Below are 11,294 nucleotides of genomic sequence, written 5' to 3' on the forward strand. Positions count from 1 at the left end.
CTACCTTCAGAAGGTGTGTGTGTGTGTGTGTTTTGAGGGGGTTAAGGTATATGCAAGAAAAAAAAGCAACAGTCGTTTGTGTATCCAACTTTAATGAGTGTTAATTTAATGATCCGATATTTTCTGAAGAGATGCCAGTAATCCATGTAATAACTGCTTACTCGTAATAAATAATACATTAAAAATTTTGCCAGGGTGGAGTCTTGATGAGAAGTTTTTTTCACGAGCAATACAAGGCCTCATCTCAGCATTGGTATTATAAGTAAGCAAGTGCATGGACACACGTTTCTGTACAGTATTTTACAATATTTACAGTTTTTCTTAACCTTCTCTTTTGAGAAAAAGGTAGCAGCTATTTATCCACATTTTTCTCCAGGAATCCCACTTTGTGATCCCTCTGGCATCAAAGGTATTGAAGCAAGAAAGTGATGAAAGAAAAGGTGCTTCTGCCTCATTATCCTTTACGAATTGGATTCCAAAAATAGCTTGATATCTTTAATGCCTTGCTCTGCTGCCACGGTGATGATGTGGTCCAGGCCATTCACATGGCCCAACATCTTAACAACATCTTTCACAAGGTCCCTGTTGGAACATAAAGGTGATATTAGAAGCCGCATAACTCAAATACCTACGGTCATGACAGAGGGAGGGGTAATGGGTTAATAAAATGTTATGCAATTGAACCAAAGAGGGGAAAAAACCCCATTTTATCCATTTAAAAGGACCTTCATTTATATTCCAACAGAACATAATTTAAAATCTGAACTACTTAATGGATTCATTGTTACATATGCAGAGTCAAGGGGAGACTCTTACTTTGAAGTACGTCGTTCGACGTCAGACGAGCACAAACTGCTGCGGTACAACGAGTTGGCTAAGTGGGTGAGGTAGCGGCATAGTGGCTCCAACTGAGGCAATGTCTGCTGGCCCTTCAGCCCAGAGAACCACTGGGATGGAAAACACTCCACTACCTGAAAACGGTACAAGACAAAAAAAAAAAAGATCTACTGTATAATTATCTAGTGAGTCTGTTTGGTGAATCATGAAACAAGAGGTAACCAACGAGCTGTGAAGTTTTCTTAGCTGCGAGAAAATAAATACAGGGAAGGTGAGAGCTGCCGCTTTCTTTGTGTGGTGGGGGGCTGTGAACCCCCTTCTTGCTCTCTTGGGAGCACAAGCAAGCCATTTGTTTTCCACACAGACATATGCGTGATTCATCCAGGCATAAAATTAATGCTAAAGATAGCATCTACAGTGGGGAAATAACAATTTGAATGAAAGACCACTGATTTTGTAAGGTTTCCCACTTACAAAGAGTCTAGAGGTCTAATTTTTATTGTGGATACACTTCAACCATGACACACAGAATCTTAAACAAAAAAAATCACACAAATTTTTAAATGATTAATTTTCATCTTGTTACATGAAATAAGTAATCGCCCACCAACCAGCAAGAATTCTGGCTCTCACAGACCTGAAAAAAGCTCTCCAATCCTCCACTCATTAAATGTATTAATTGCCTGTTTGAAGTTATTACCCATATAAAAGACACCTGTCCTCACATTCAATCAATCAGAGTCCAACCTCTCCATCAACGGTAAGACCAAAGAGTTGTGTAAGGACACCTGGGACAGAATTGTAGATGTGCACATGGATGGGATGGGCTACAGGACAATCAGCAAGCAGCTTGGTGAGAAGGCAACCAATGTTGGTGCAAGTTTAGAAAAAAGAAATTCTAGATGACCGTCAATCTCCCTCGGACTGGGGCTTCATGCAAGATCTCACCTCGTGGGACATGAATGATGATGAAAAAGGTGAGAAATCAGCCAAGAACTACATGGGAGGATCTGGTTAATGACCTCAAGAGAGATGGGACCACAGTTTCAAAGGTTCCAACTGGCATCTGACAGGGATTAAAATCCTGCAGCATGAGCCAACACCCCCTGCTGAGCCAGTACATGTCCCGGACAGTCTCAAATTTGTCTATGATTATCTGGAGGATGCTTGAGAGAAGGTCATGTCGTCAAATGAGACCAAAATAGAACCTTTTTGGTATAAACTATATTGCCGTGTTTAACATTTTACAATGTGATTTTCTGGATTTGTTTTTCGATTCTGTTGATCACAGTTGAAGTCCACCTACGATGAAAATTACAAACCTCTTCAATCTCTGTAAGAGAGAAAACTTGAAAAATCAGTGGTGTATTAAATATTTTCCCCACTGTATTACTGTGAGTTGTTGGTGTTACACACACTGATCACTGTGTAAAATTACAATGATCCACTTTCCTCGGCTCTGCTAATTGTGTAAATACCAATAAACAGTGTGTCGGTGTCCTACCTTTTCGCACTTTCGAACATTTTCTTCCCCAGCCTCAGCGGTCTGTAGTGCAGAGAGGATGTATCTGTTCAGAGTGCTGTCCAAAGCCAGATCCCTCAGACAGGAATTAGACAAAATGCTTTCCCACTGCAGGATGTTGCTGAGCAGCTATGAACAGAGAACAATCCAAAGTTGTGCTTCTTCATGTTAATTTAATGCAAAAAGAAAGGTCATCTCGTCTCCATCACACAAACCTTCACACAGGACCAGAACTGCCTCTGGTAGAATAAGTAGGGACTGCCGTTCTTGTTCTCCAACACACTGAACAAAAAAAACCAACAACCTTTAAATATCATGATCTGTCAAAGTAGATTTATCAACCAGCATCAGAAATAGTAGTTAAACAAACTTTTTCGGGTAGAGTGGAAGGAAGACATCTTCATCCAGAGTACGCCGGGTTCTCAAAACAATGGCTCTTAAAAGCTCCTGACAGAAAAAAGCAAAAAAAAAGCAAATATGAATTCCATCACATGTGCCACAACGATCTGTGGTTTTGCAATTAAATATGCTACATATTGGGAGTATTGAGCGAGCAAATGATACCTGTGTGTATTTGTTTTCTCCATGCAGCACCGTGGGGTAACCCTTCATTAGTCTGCGGGTGAAGCTCACCAGACGTGCCGTCTGGCTGCCGGACAGCGGGTCCCACGCTTGCTCTGCCAACACTGACACACAAACCAATGCATAAATACACAGAGCAGTTTGTAGTTTGTACCATCCTGCAGAGTGTAGCTGCGTGGGTTTCTTTACCTTTCAGTTTGGATAGGATGACCTTCTCCACAATAGCAGGCAGCAAGCTAATGTCTCCATCTCCAATCTCCAACGTGCTGTTCTCTTCAAAGCCGTAAAACAGCAGTGACTCGAACCAGAGCATGTACTCAAAATTAGGACACTGTCCCTGAATGGAGGAAAATAAGAGAGAAACTGATTTCAGAATCCATTGCTCCCACTTAAAACAAATAAACTCCATTAAATCAAACACTCGTGCCTTACCTCAAGAGGGTTCCACGTGATCAGCTGCAAACGGACTAAAGGGTTAAACAGTTTTGGCAGACAGAGGCCGATGTAAGCATCTCTGTAGCAGTCGGCATAGTGTCTTCTCCACACTTCAAAATGGGATTTGATACAGTCAAGAGAATGAAAGTCCTCCAAAACATCCTCAAATATCTTCTTGCATTCCCTGAAGATACGATCTGGATGGAAAAAAAGGCACAGGCATATAGAACGTACAATTTGAGTAACGTCTATATTAAATCACATTTCAGGATGTGATTTTCCTCACATCTCATTTGTTTGCAGCAAAATAATGATGCACCTTTCTCCGTGTTGAAGCTGGTGATGTCAGTAGAGGTTTCCTCATCATCAGATGACAGGCCTTCTTTGTGCTCAGCTCTCTTTCCATTCTGCTCTCTAGCCTGCCGCCGACGGGTTCTGCACCAACCCACAACACAAAGGCCAACAATGAAAACCAACGGCGAAAATTTTCAGCAAACAGTCCTGGCATGTGGACGACTCTCAAAAAGTCAGACCTCGAGATCTCTTCATAGTAAACTTATGCTTTACAAACCAAGCTACAATTAAAGGGGTATTTTTGTGGATGCAAACACAGACAGAAAAGTTTAGGAAAAAGTTTCTGGTATCACATGATATGAAGCAAATACAAAAAATGCCTAAAGGGAAAATCAATATCAAATCCTAGGAGTTTGTATGTGAGAACAAAAGAGCCTCGTACCGCCGTGCTTCTCTTTCCGCTATCCTCCTCTGACGACTGTGCTCTTGGTATGCTGTGCGGTCTCGTCCAAACGAGTCTAGACTAGGAGCCATGACAGCTTTATCTGCAAGAGACAGGAGTCATGTCAGCACCAGAAATGAAAAAGTCAGACAATCCATAACCTCATTGTTTTTCATTTATTTATTTAATTCATTTAACACTAAGAGTACTCAAACATAAAATAATTCCGACTATTTATAAATCAATAAGATGAGATAGGCAGAAGGATAAAATTAAACTTGTGAAACAAGTCAAAAATATGGACCCAACCCTCCTTGACCTCCTTGCCTGTTGTACTTTTAAGAGTCTGTGGTCTTTAATAACACATTGTACCATATTTGTTTATATATAGTAATGGTACCCATATTTTAGCCACTTACCTGACTTTAATTTCCCACATGTCACAAGGAAAGTGACAGAAGACAAGTCACTAACAGACTATTCTTTACTTATTGACTCTTTTCTAGAGTCAAGGTAAAATGACCCAGTAGGCTGTGAGCCATTAAAGAGAAGCTGAAAATGCTCCTCCAATAAAACCTCCCCCATGTCCATACATACTCACTCACTCCAAACCACTAAATCGGACAAATGAAGGAAACGTAACAGGGAAGTGGGAGGCAAGAATGTGAATGTCACGCACACGCAGACACACACCTAACGAGGTCTGTTCAAATAAATCATAAAAACCTTCAAGATGGACTGACTTGAAAGGCTTGCAAACTCCGATGATTCATCTTTAATATCATCCTGTCTTCTCTGGACAAGTCGTGAGGCCCGTTGCCTTAGTAACTGGTGCATGGCAGCCTCCAGCTCCAGGACAGCAGGCACCTGAAAGATATGATGACTTCTGTGACCTCTGACCCAAACAGAAGTGGGGCTCGGAGTCACAGGGGATGCCTTGCTGGAGGGACAAGAAGAGCAAGATGGACGACATAATGCTGGAACCAACTTGTCACTGTTGTCGGGTGAAAACTTGGTATGTCTTAAATACATTTTATTTATGAAGGAACGTTTGAGAACTAACATCTTGAATTCAGTCTGCGGTTTATGGTGGAAAATCTCCTGTTTGTAATTACTGTCTTTCCAATAACTTGAATTCTGAAAATTTAGGCTGAAGGTTTTTACCCAACACTGACAGTAAACAGTTCCAGTCTTGATGTTAACATTGTACCTAAGGACTAATACCAAGTCGTACTGACTGGTGTAACAGTTCCATCGCGTTCTGTGCTCTGAGAAACGAATAACAAGATTAATAAAAACAGATATAAGCATTGATGAGGTAACACTGGCTTTGAAGTTGCCTGTAATGCTGCTTTAGTGTTGTAATGTTACGTTCTCAACAGGTGTCAATAGGCATTTCATAAGCAGTTTATAACAATTGTTTGAGTTATCCCTGCACCACTTGTTAAAATGCATTCATCTGATTTTATAAGTCTGGACTTTAAATATGTTCTTGGCCATACCAACGTTTACATTCTCTAACACAAACTCACCTTATAATAACTTAAATAATTTCAGGAGTAATAACAAGTACAATTATGATTCATTATGAAGTGAGATTTCCTCTCCATACAAACGCAATATGAAAAAAACATCTTTGTTGAGAAAATAGGCCAAAGTCATATTTGTCACTAGAATAAAACAGTTCTGAAGCAAGCATGGAAATTTATGGACACTCTGGCACTAATGAGCGGCTGCGCTGACCCATCACCACAGCTCCTAACAATAATAGTATCTCGGATTGTATGCCATTAAAATCACATGGACACAAAACAGAAAACAGCTAATCAGGTAGCACATAAATTCTCCCTTACCTTTTCACTGAAACACTCAAGCAAGTCTCCAACATACCCTCGCATCTCTTGCAAGAATTTATATTGCTCTGCATTGTCATTGGACGAGCCCTCCAGCTGCTGTATGGTATTCTCAGAGGCAGACAGGTCTTCTTCAATTTGTTTGAAGCGCTTGATATTTGCGTTGTTGCTTGCATGCATTTGGCTGAGCCTACACACACACACACAACATATGGGGAAAGACAGTAAGGATGACTTAGGGCAGCAAATGTTCCACCGATTTTACTTTCTGATATGCACCGACATGCACTGATCTAAGCCACAGATTTAAACTGTCAAAATCTGATTTACAGCAGACAACAGTAAAATAATGCACCCTAGTCAAACAGGACTTGTGGTTAGGGGGACAAATAACCCTGACCCCCTCAAATACTCTGGCCCTTAGGTGACTGGTCAGATTTGATGGGTCTTCAGGACCAGAGCACAGCTGAAGATGTAGATGTAGATGTTGCAGCAGTCTTCCACTGAACCTACCTGTCTTGCAGGCGTTTCTTTACAAGATCAATGGATACCGGGGTTAGATCGCTAATGGTTGCCCCATAGTGAATGGAGCCATTGTCTGCTCGGCTAGCTGCCTTGCCCATCTGTGGAGTCACGCTGCTGTAGGTGAACGGCATGCTATAGGAGGAGCCGTAGGGCTGGCTGTCGTAGCTGTTCTGGTAATAGACTGTGTTGTCCTCTGGCTGATTGCTTTGGACCTGGACAATCAAAACAAGACAAACAATGCTTTTGCCGTTACAACTAATTCTGGTGCTGCTGTCTACCACTAAGTTAACAGGACTGCAATTAATGATTATTTACTGTAACAAATTGCATTCTTGATAACTGAATAAAACTTGGTAAGAAAGCGAGATATTTAGACATAAGACATCTTACCTGGGGAATGCTGATTCCTTTTCTAATCTGCTCCTGCTCCCAACGGCTCACCTCCTCATCCTGACCTGTGTCCAGTGCTTCATCATCACTGCCCTCAATGCCTGCACAAATGAAGAGGATGTTAATTTTAAGAGCGTCATATGATTACAAATAATTTATGACCAACGTGTTTGTCAGTACACCAACCCCCCCCCCCATACCTATCTCTTCAGCAATCTTTTGTCTCTGGCTTTTGTTCTTGACGCCACTGAAGCGGATCCTTTTCTCTTCCTCATCCTCATCATCACTTGCATCTTGGTCTTCTCCGATCATACGCTTCTTGGGAGTCTCTGTCTCTACCAGTGGGGCATCACCTCCTAGCTCTCTTGCCATTTGCCGGCGTTTTCTGGCAGCATGGATGAATGCTGCATCAGGGATCTCTCCTAGTTTTAAAGAGAGAAATAGATCTTGAACTTAGATTTGAGTCCTTGGACATTATTTTGCAAAATAATATCAAGAGTTTTCAGGTTTTGTCACACAAAAAACTGAATCTGTGGTCTCTGATTACATACATGACTCTGTAAATGACGCTGCTTCAGAGGGTCAGACCTAGATAAAATACAAAGGGCCTGACAAATAGTGGATGCAAAGAGCTCATTGCCAACGTTTTTTCAGCACCACAGGCACGGGGAACCGGTCATGTCTCTCATCACCTATTGATGAGAAACTAGGAGGAACACCCGAGAACAGCGTTGAATTGAGGCAGCAGGGGACACAAATGTAGCTTTGCACTCATACTAGACAGATGAGATATCAAAAAACATTTCCCCCAAAAAAAGAAACCTGCAGTTTCCCTCAAATTTTAACAAAAGCTGAAACACGTATTAATATTAAATAGCATCATCAGCTCTTGTCACCCAAATATTTCCAGGAGTAACACTGGAATGCATGGATCATTGTTTTAATGAAAGTGTGTATTTTTAAATCCCTGCATTTGTTGGGAAAGTGGCATATGCCTTCTTTTGTATGTGTTTTCTTTATAAATTATGTCCCAAGAGTTATTCCAATATCTAAAAAACACTCGTGTTCTGGACTGGTAATGCCAGGGATAGTAGCCACAGCAGTGAAGAGAAATTGGAAATTTTTTGAAAATTTGAATGTGTGTGTAATACCTGGCCTTAAACTGCTTAGGGAAGAAAGTGTGTTGAACGATACTCCAGTATTGTTGCTCTTGGAGATTTGACTATGAGCCTGGCCACTTTGATTCTTCATTTCTTCTTCTTGTTGTTCCTCAGTACTGTCCACCTCCATTTCTTCTTCCCCCTGCTCACTGCCTGCTCCGCTAGTTACCTCCTCTTTGATGGCAGCTGATAGTTGAGAAGGGGCATCTAGAAAAACGGGAGGTAGAGGTCTATGAGCTAACAGGATAACAGAGTTCATAAACTTATTTTAAATGTACATTGTAGATATTTAGCAAATTCTACAGGATGAGTGAAAGTTTATTGTGATTCATTTATATCTACCACTGCATTGGCATACATAGAATCTTGTATCATTTTAAGCAGGTAAACGTTTCCACATATGACATCAGAGACAAATTAAACCCTTTGATTTCTGCTTGTTTATTTAATCAATGCTGGTGGAGTGATAAGTGAATATCATGCTAAGCCATGTGTCTTCAGTCTCCGAAAAGGAGTTATCTCATTTAAAATCAATTTGGGAGACAAACTCTTTACTAGAAATTAGTTTCCTGTCGATGCCATATTGGAGATGTTGACAAATTCATACATTATTAAACAAAATAAAGCATTAGTTAAATCCAATTTTGACATAAACTCCCATTACTTTAATACATATCAATCTTGTGGTCCATTTAAAAATTGGATTAATCCTGTGACATGTATCTATAAAACTAACTACATAGATTGTCATTGCAAACATGACAGTCGAGATGGTGAGGTGTCACAGTAACTCTAGCTAACCCACCTGATTTGATCTCATGTTTGAAGCATCCAGACCTCTCCAAATCCTCCTTATATTCCTTCTTCAGCTGTTTGACAATCTTCTTGCTGTGTGTGGACTTCTTCACTCTGAACACCTCCGATCCTTCTGTTTACAAACACGCCACGTGAGAAAGTCAACGGGATCACGTCAATTCACGTCATACCGGTTCAGCTACTGGTTAATGAAAGCCTGCATTCATAAGCATTTATAAAATTGTGCTCACACGTTCCGAATTACAGGTAGGAGAAATGGGTTTCCTCCAGCTAGTTAACTTTAACATGCTAGCTTATTTAAGCATTGGTTTACCTTCGTCGTCGTCGAAGCTCAGCAAACTGGCTTTCGTCGGTACCGGCACAGCTACTAATTCTTTGCATTTTTTATCTTTCTTGACAGCTCTTATGCTGTTGAGGTTAGCCTGAAAAGCGTTGCCATTGAAACTATCCGTCGTACTGGCTGCAGCGGTAACGACACTGGAGGTCTCCATGAACGGGATTTCCTCCACGACAGGCCCAAACGATGTCGGCGCCAGCGACGGCTGCCGATTCTCTTCCTGGTCGTCCTCGTCAGACTCATTCCTCCGTCGAAAGTTGGCTCGCTTCGCCTTTTTAAACATTGTGCGTCCCCACTAAACACTCTTATATGTGCCTAAATGTAGGATACTTCAAAACAGCGTTTGGGGTTGGTTGACATTACCTCCACATTTGGAAACGGCCATTTTCTTTTAGCGCTATGTTTCTTCTTCGTCGTCTACATTTGGAGCCGACGACACACGACTCCCAGACATTACTGCCCCCAGCTGGTCACAACCGGAACTGAATCATCCTGTTGGATGGTGGTCATCTCTGGTGGTCCTCTCTTCAGTCAGAGTTCTGTGAAGTTGCTGTTGAGTCTATGGAGGATATTCAAGCTGCTACACTCAATCATTCACCCAACCCACAGGTTTTCAGCAAGCTTTAGGTCGGGGGTTTCCTTCAAAAACTGAGCACAAAACCAGTGACTTGTCATTGAGCCATATGTCTATCATTTCATTCAATCCTTTACTGTTTTATCATGTTTGGCTGCCAGTGGTCTCTCAGTGGTGACAATCAGAGTCATGGTTAGAGGTGAATGATTAGATTCTGACTCATTATAAATGCTCAACTGGTGCAAACAAAGCCTGACATTATTTCTCTGTCTACATAACACCGGCATAAATGCATGATTGTAGAATGCAAACATGTGGCAATATGCCTGCCCCACCTCCAGCATACCAATAGCCCAATCCCAATTTACCTCAGCTCTATTATTCCTTCAAATGCCATTTTATCCCCAACCCTCACGCCGTTTTATGGGGGTTAGTTTAGCGGGAAAAAAAGCATCATGCCTATTTATCTAAATTTGTTTTTGGGTGTCTCACACAAATTATTCAAGCAATACTCATTCTTATATGTTGAAAAACAATCACAAAGCCTGCCCTATCAAAAAGAACTGCAATACCACCGACTTCAAACGAGAGAAAAGTTTCTTGTTTGAAAACCGTGACGCTGATCCAAAGTGTCAGCCTTGTATCCTTGACTTAATGCCGTCTCTCAGTTCAGTAATCCCTTAAAAAAATCTCTGTCTCTACATTTTAATATACAGTACTTTAAATGTTGTCCTCCGCCCACCCTTTTTTCTGTGAGTCACAGTTTTTTGTCTTTTATGTGTAAATTTTCCACATGATGAAAGCATTTTCTCGTCCGTCTCAACCTCATGACACTGCCTGCAAAGATTTCTTGGATGTTTTCCTAAGATGATAGGAGTATTTAAATGGTTTCTGTGCCCAGCTTCCAGCTTGCTTATTATGTTTTTCCTTCTGTTGAACTGCCCCATATTTCAAAATATCTATACTCTTTTAGACTGAATGTAAGTCTCTCCATTTTGTTTCATCCATATGCTCCTGTCCTGTGAATTCACATCTCTCCAAACTTCATCATATACATAAAAACAATCAACTATTCTCTCAAAAAATCTTACTTGCTAACTGGCAAAGTCACTGCAGACCTTGCCAAGGGTTTAATCCGGCAGGACAAATCTGAAAACTATCTTCATATTTACAGCTGCAGGACTGTTGAAAATCCCTGGTTTTTTTTTACTCTGTATAATTTCAAGTACTGTAAGTCTAGATTTTCACCAAGATTTTCAAATATGCAGTAGGATCAAAATCTGTGCCAAATATTTGATCATATTCTACCAGCTTTTGTCACATTATTTCTCCAAAAAATGCTTTGTATTTCCTGTTTCTCCCAACTTATTGTTGCGCTGTTTTGTGTAGGTGTTATTTGTGTTTCCCCTAAATTGACCCCATAATTAACTGGCCAGCAGACGCTCCCATAATAACCACAAACACTGAGACCTTTCTGCTCCTAAACACACATAGAGTCTGGGTTGTAATAATGTCCAGGTCTGCCAG

The 11,294-nt window shown here is 40.9% G+C and overlaps 1 protein-coding gene across 1 annotated transcript; it reads right to left on the bottom strand.

Moving 5' to 3' along the window:
• Positions 1-75: 75 nt before the first annotated feature.
• On the bottom strand, positions 76-9,595 carry paxbp1 (PAX3 and PAX7 binding protein 1). Its single transcript, XM_068330334.1, has 18 exons — positions 9,170-9,595; positions 8,846-8,968; positions 8,032-8,247; positions 7,081-7,302; positions 6,881-6,981; positions 6,479-6,702; positions 5,966-6,155; positions 4,856-4,979; positions 4,113-4,215; positions 3,696-3,811; positions 3,374-3,573; positions 3,131-3,278; positions 2,924-3,045; positions 2,730-2,806; positions 2,575-2,641; positions 2,342-2,488; positions 817-971; positions 76-582 (listed from the first exon to the last, which is right to left on the bottom strand). The coding sequence occupies exons 1-18, from the start codon at positions 9,474-9,476 to the stop codon at positions 462-464; spliced, it is 2,763 nt and encodes a 920-aa protein (XP_068186435.1). The 5' UTR covers positions 9,477-9,595; the 3' UTR covers positions 76-461.
• Between the last annotated feature and the right edge of the window lie 1,699 nt (positions 9,596-11,294).

The sequence above is a fragment of the Antennarius striatus genome, chromosome 13 (genome assembly GCF_040054535.1).
Source record: "Antennarius striatus isolate MH-2024 chromosome 13, ASM4005453v1, whole genome shotgun sequence".
In the NCBI taxonomy this organism is placed as follows: Eukaryota; Metazoa; Chordata; class Actinopteri; order Lophiiformes; family Antennariidae; genus Antennarius; species Antennarius striatus.

Coding starts and splice junctions, on each gene's coding strand:
- paxbp1 (XM_068330334.1), bottom strand. CDS start 9,476: ATGTTTAAAAAGGCGAAGCGAGCCAACTTTCGACGGAGGAATGAGTCT. Junction 8,969..9,169: donor GAGCTTCGACGACGACGAAG/GTAAACCAATGC, acceptor GTTTGTAAACAG/AAGGATCGGAGGTGTTCAGA. Junction 6,703..6,880: donor AAGGAATCAGCATTCCCCAG/GTAAGATGTCTT, acceptor TTGATTGTCCAG/GTCCAAAGCAATCAGCCAGA.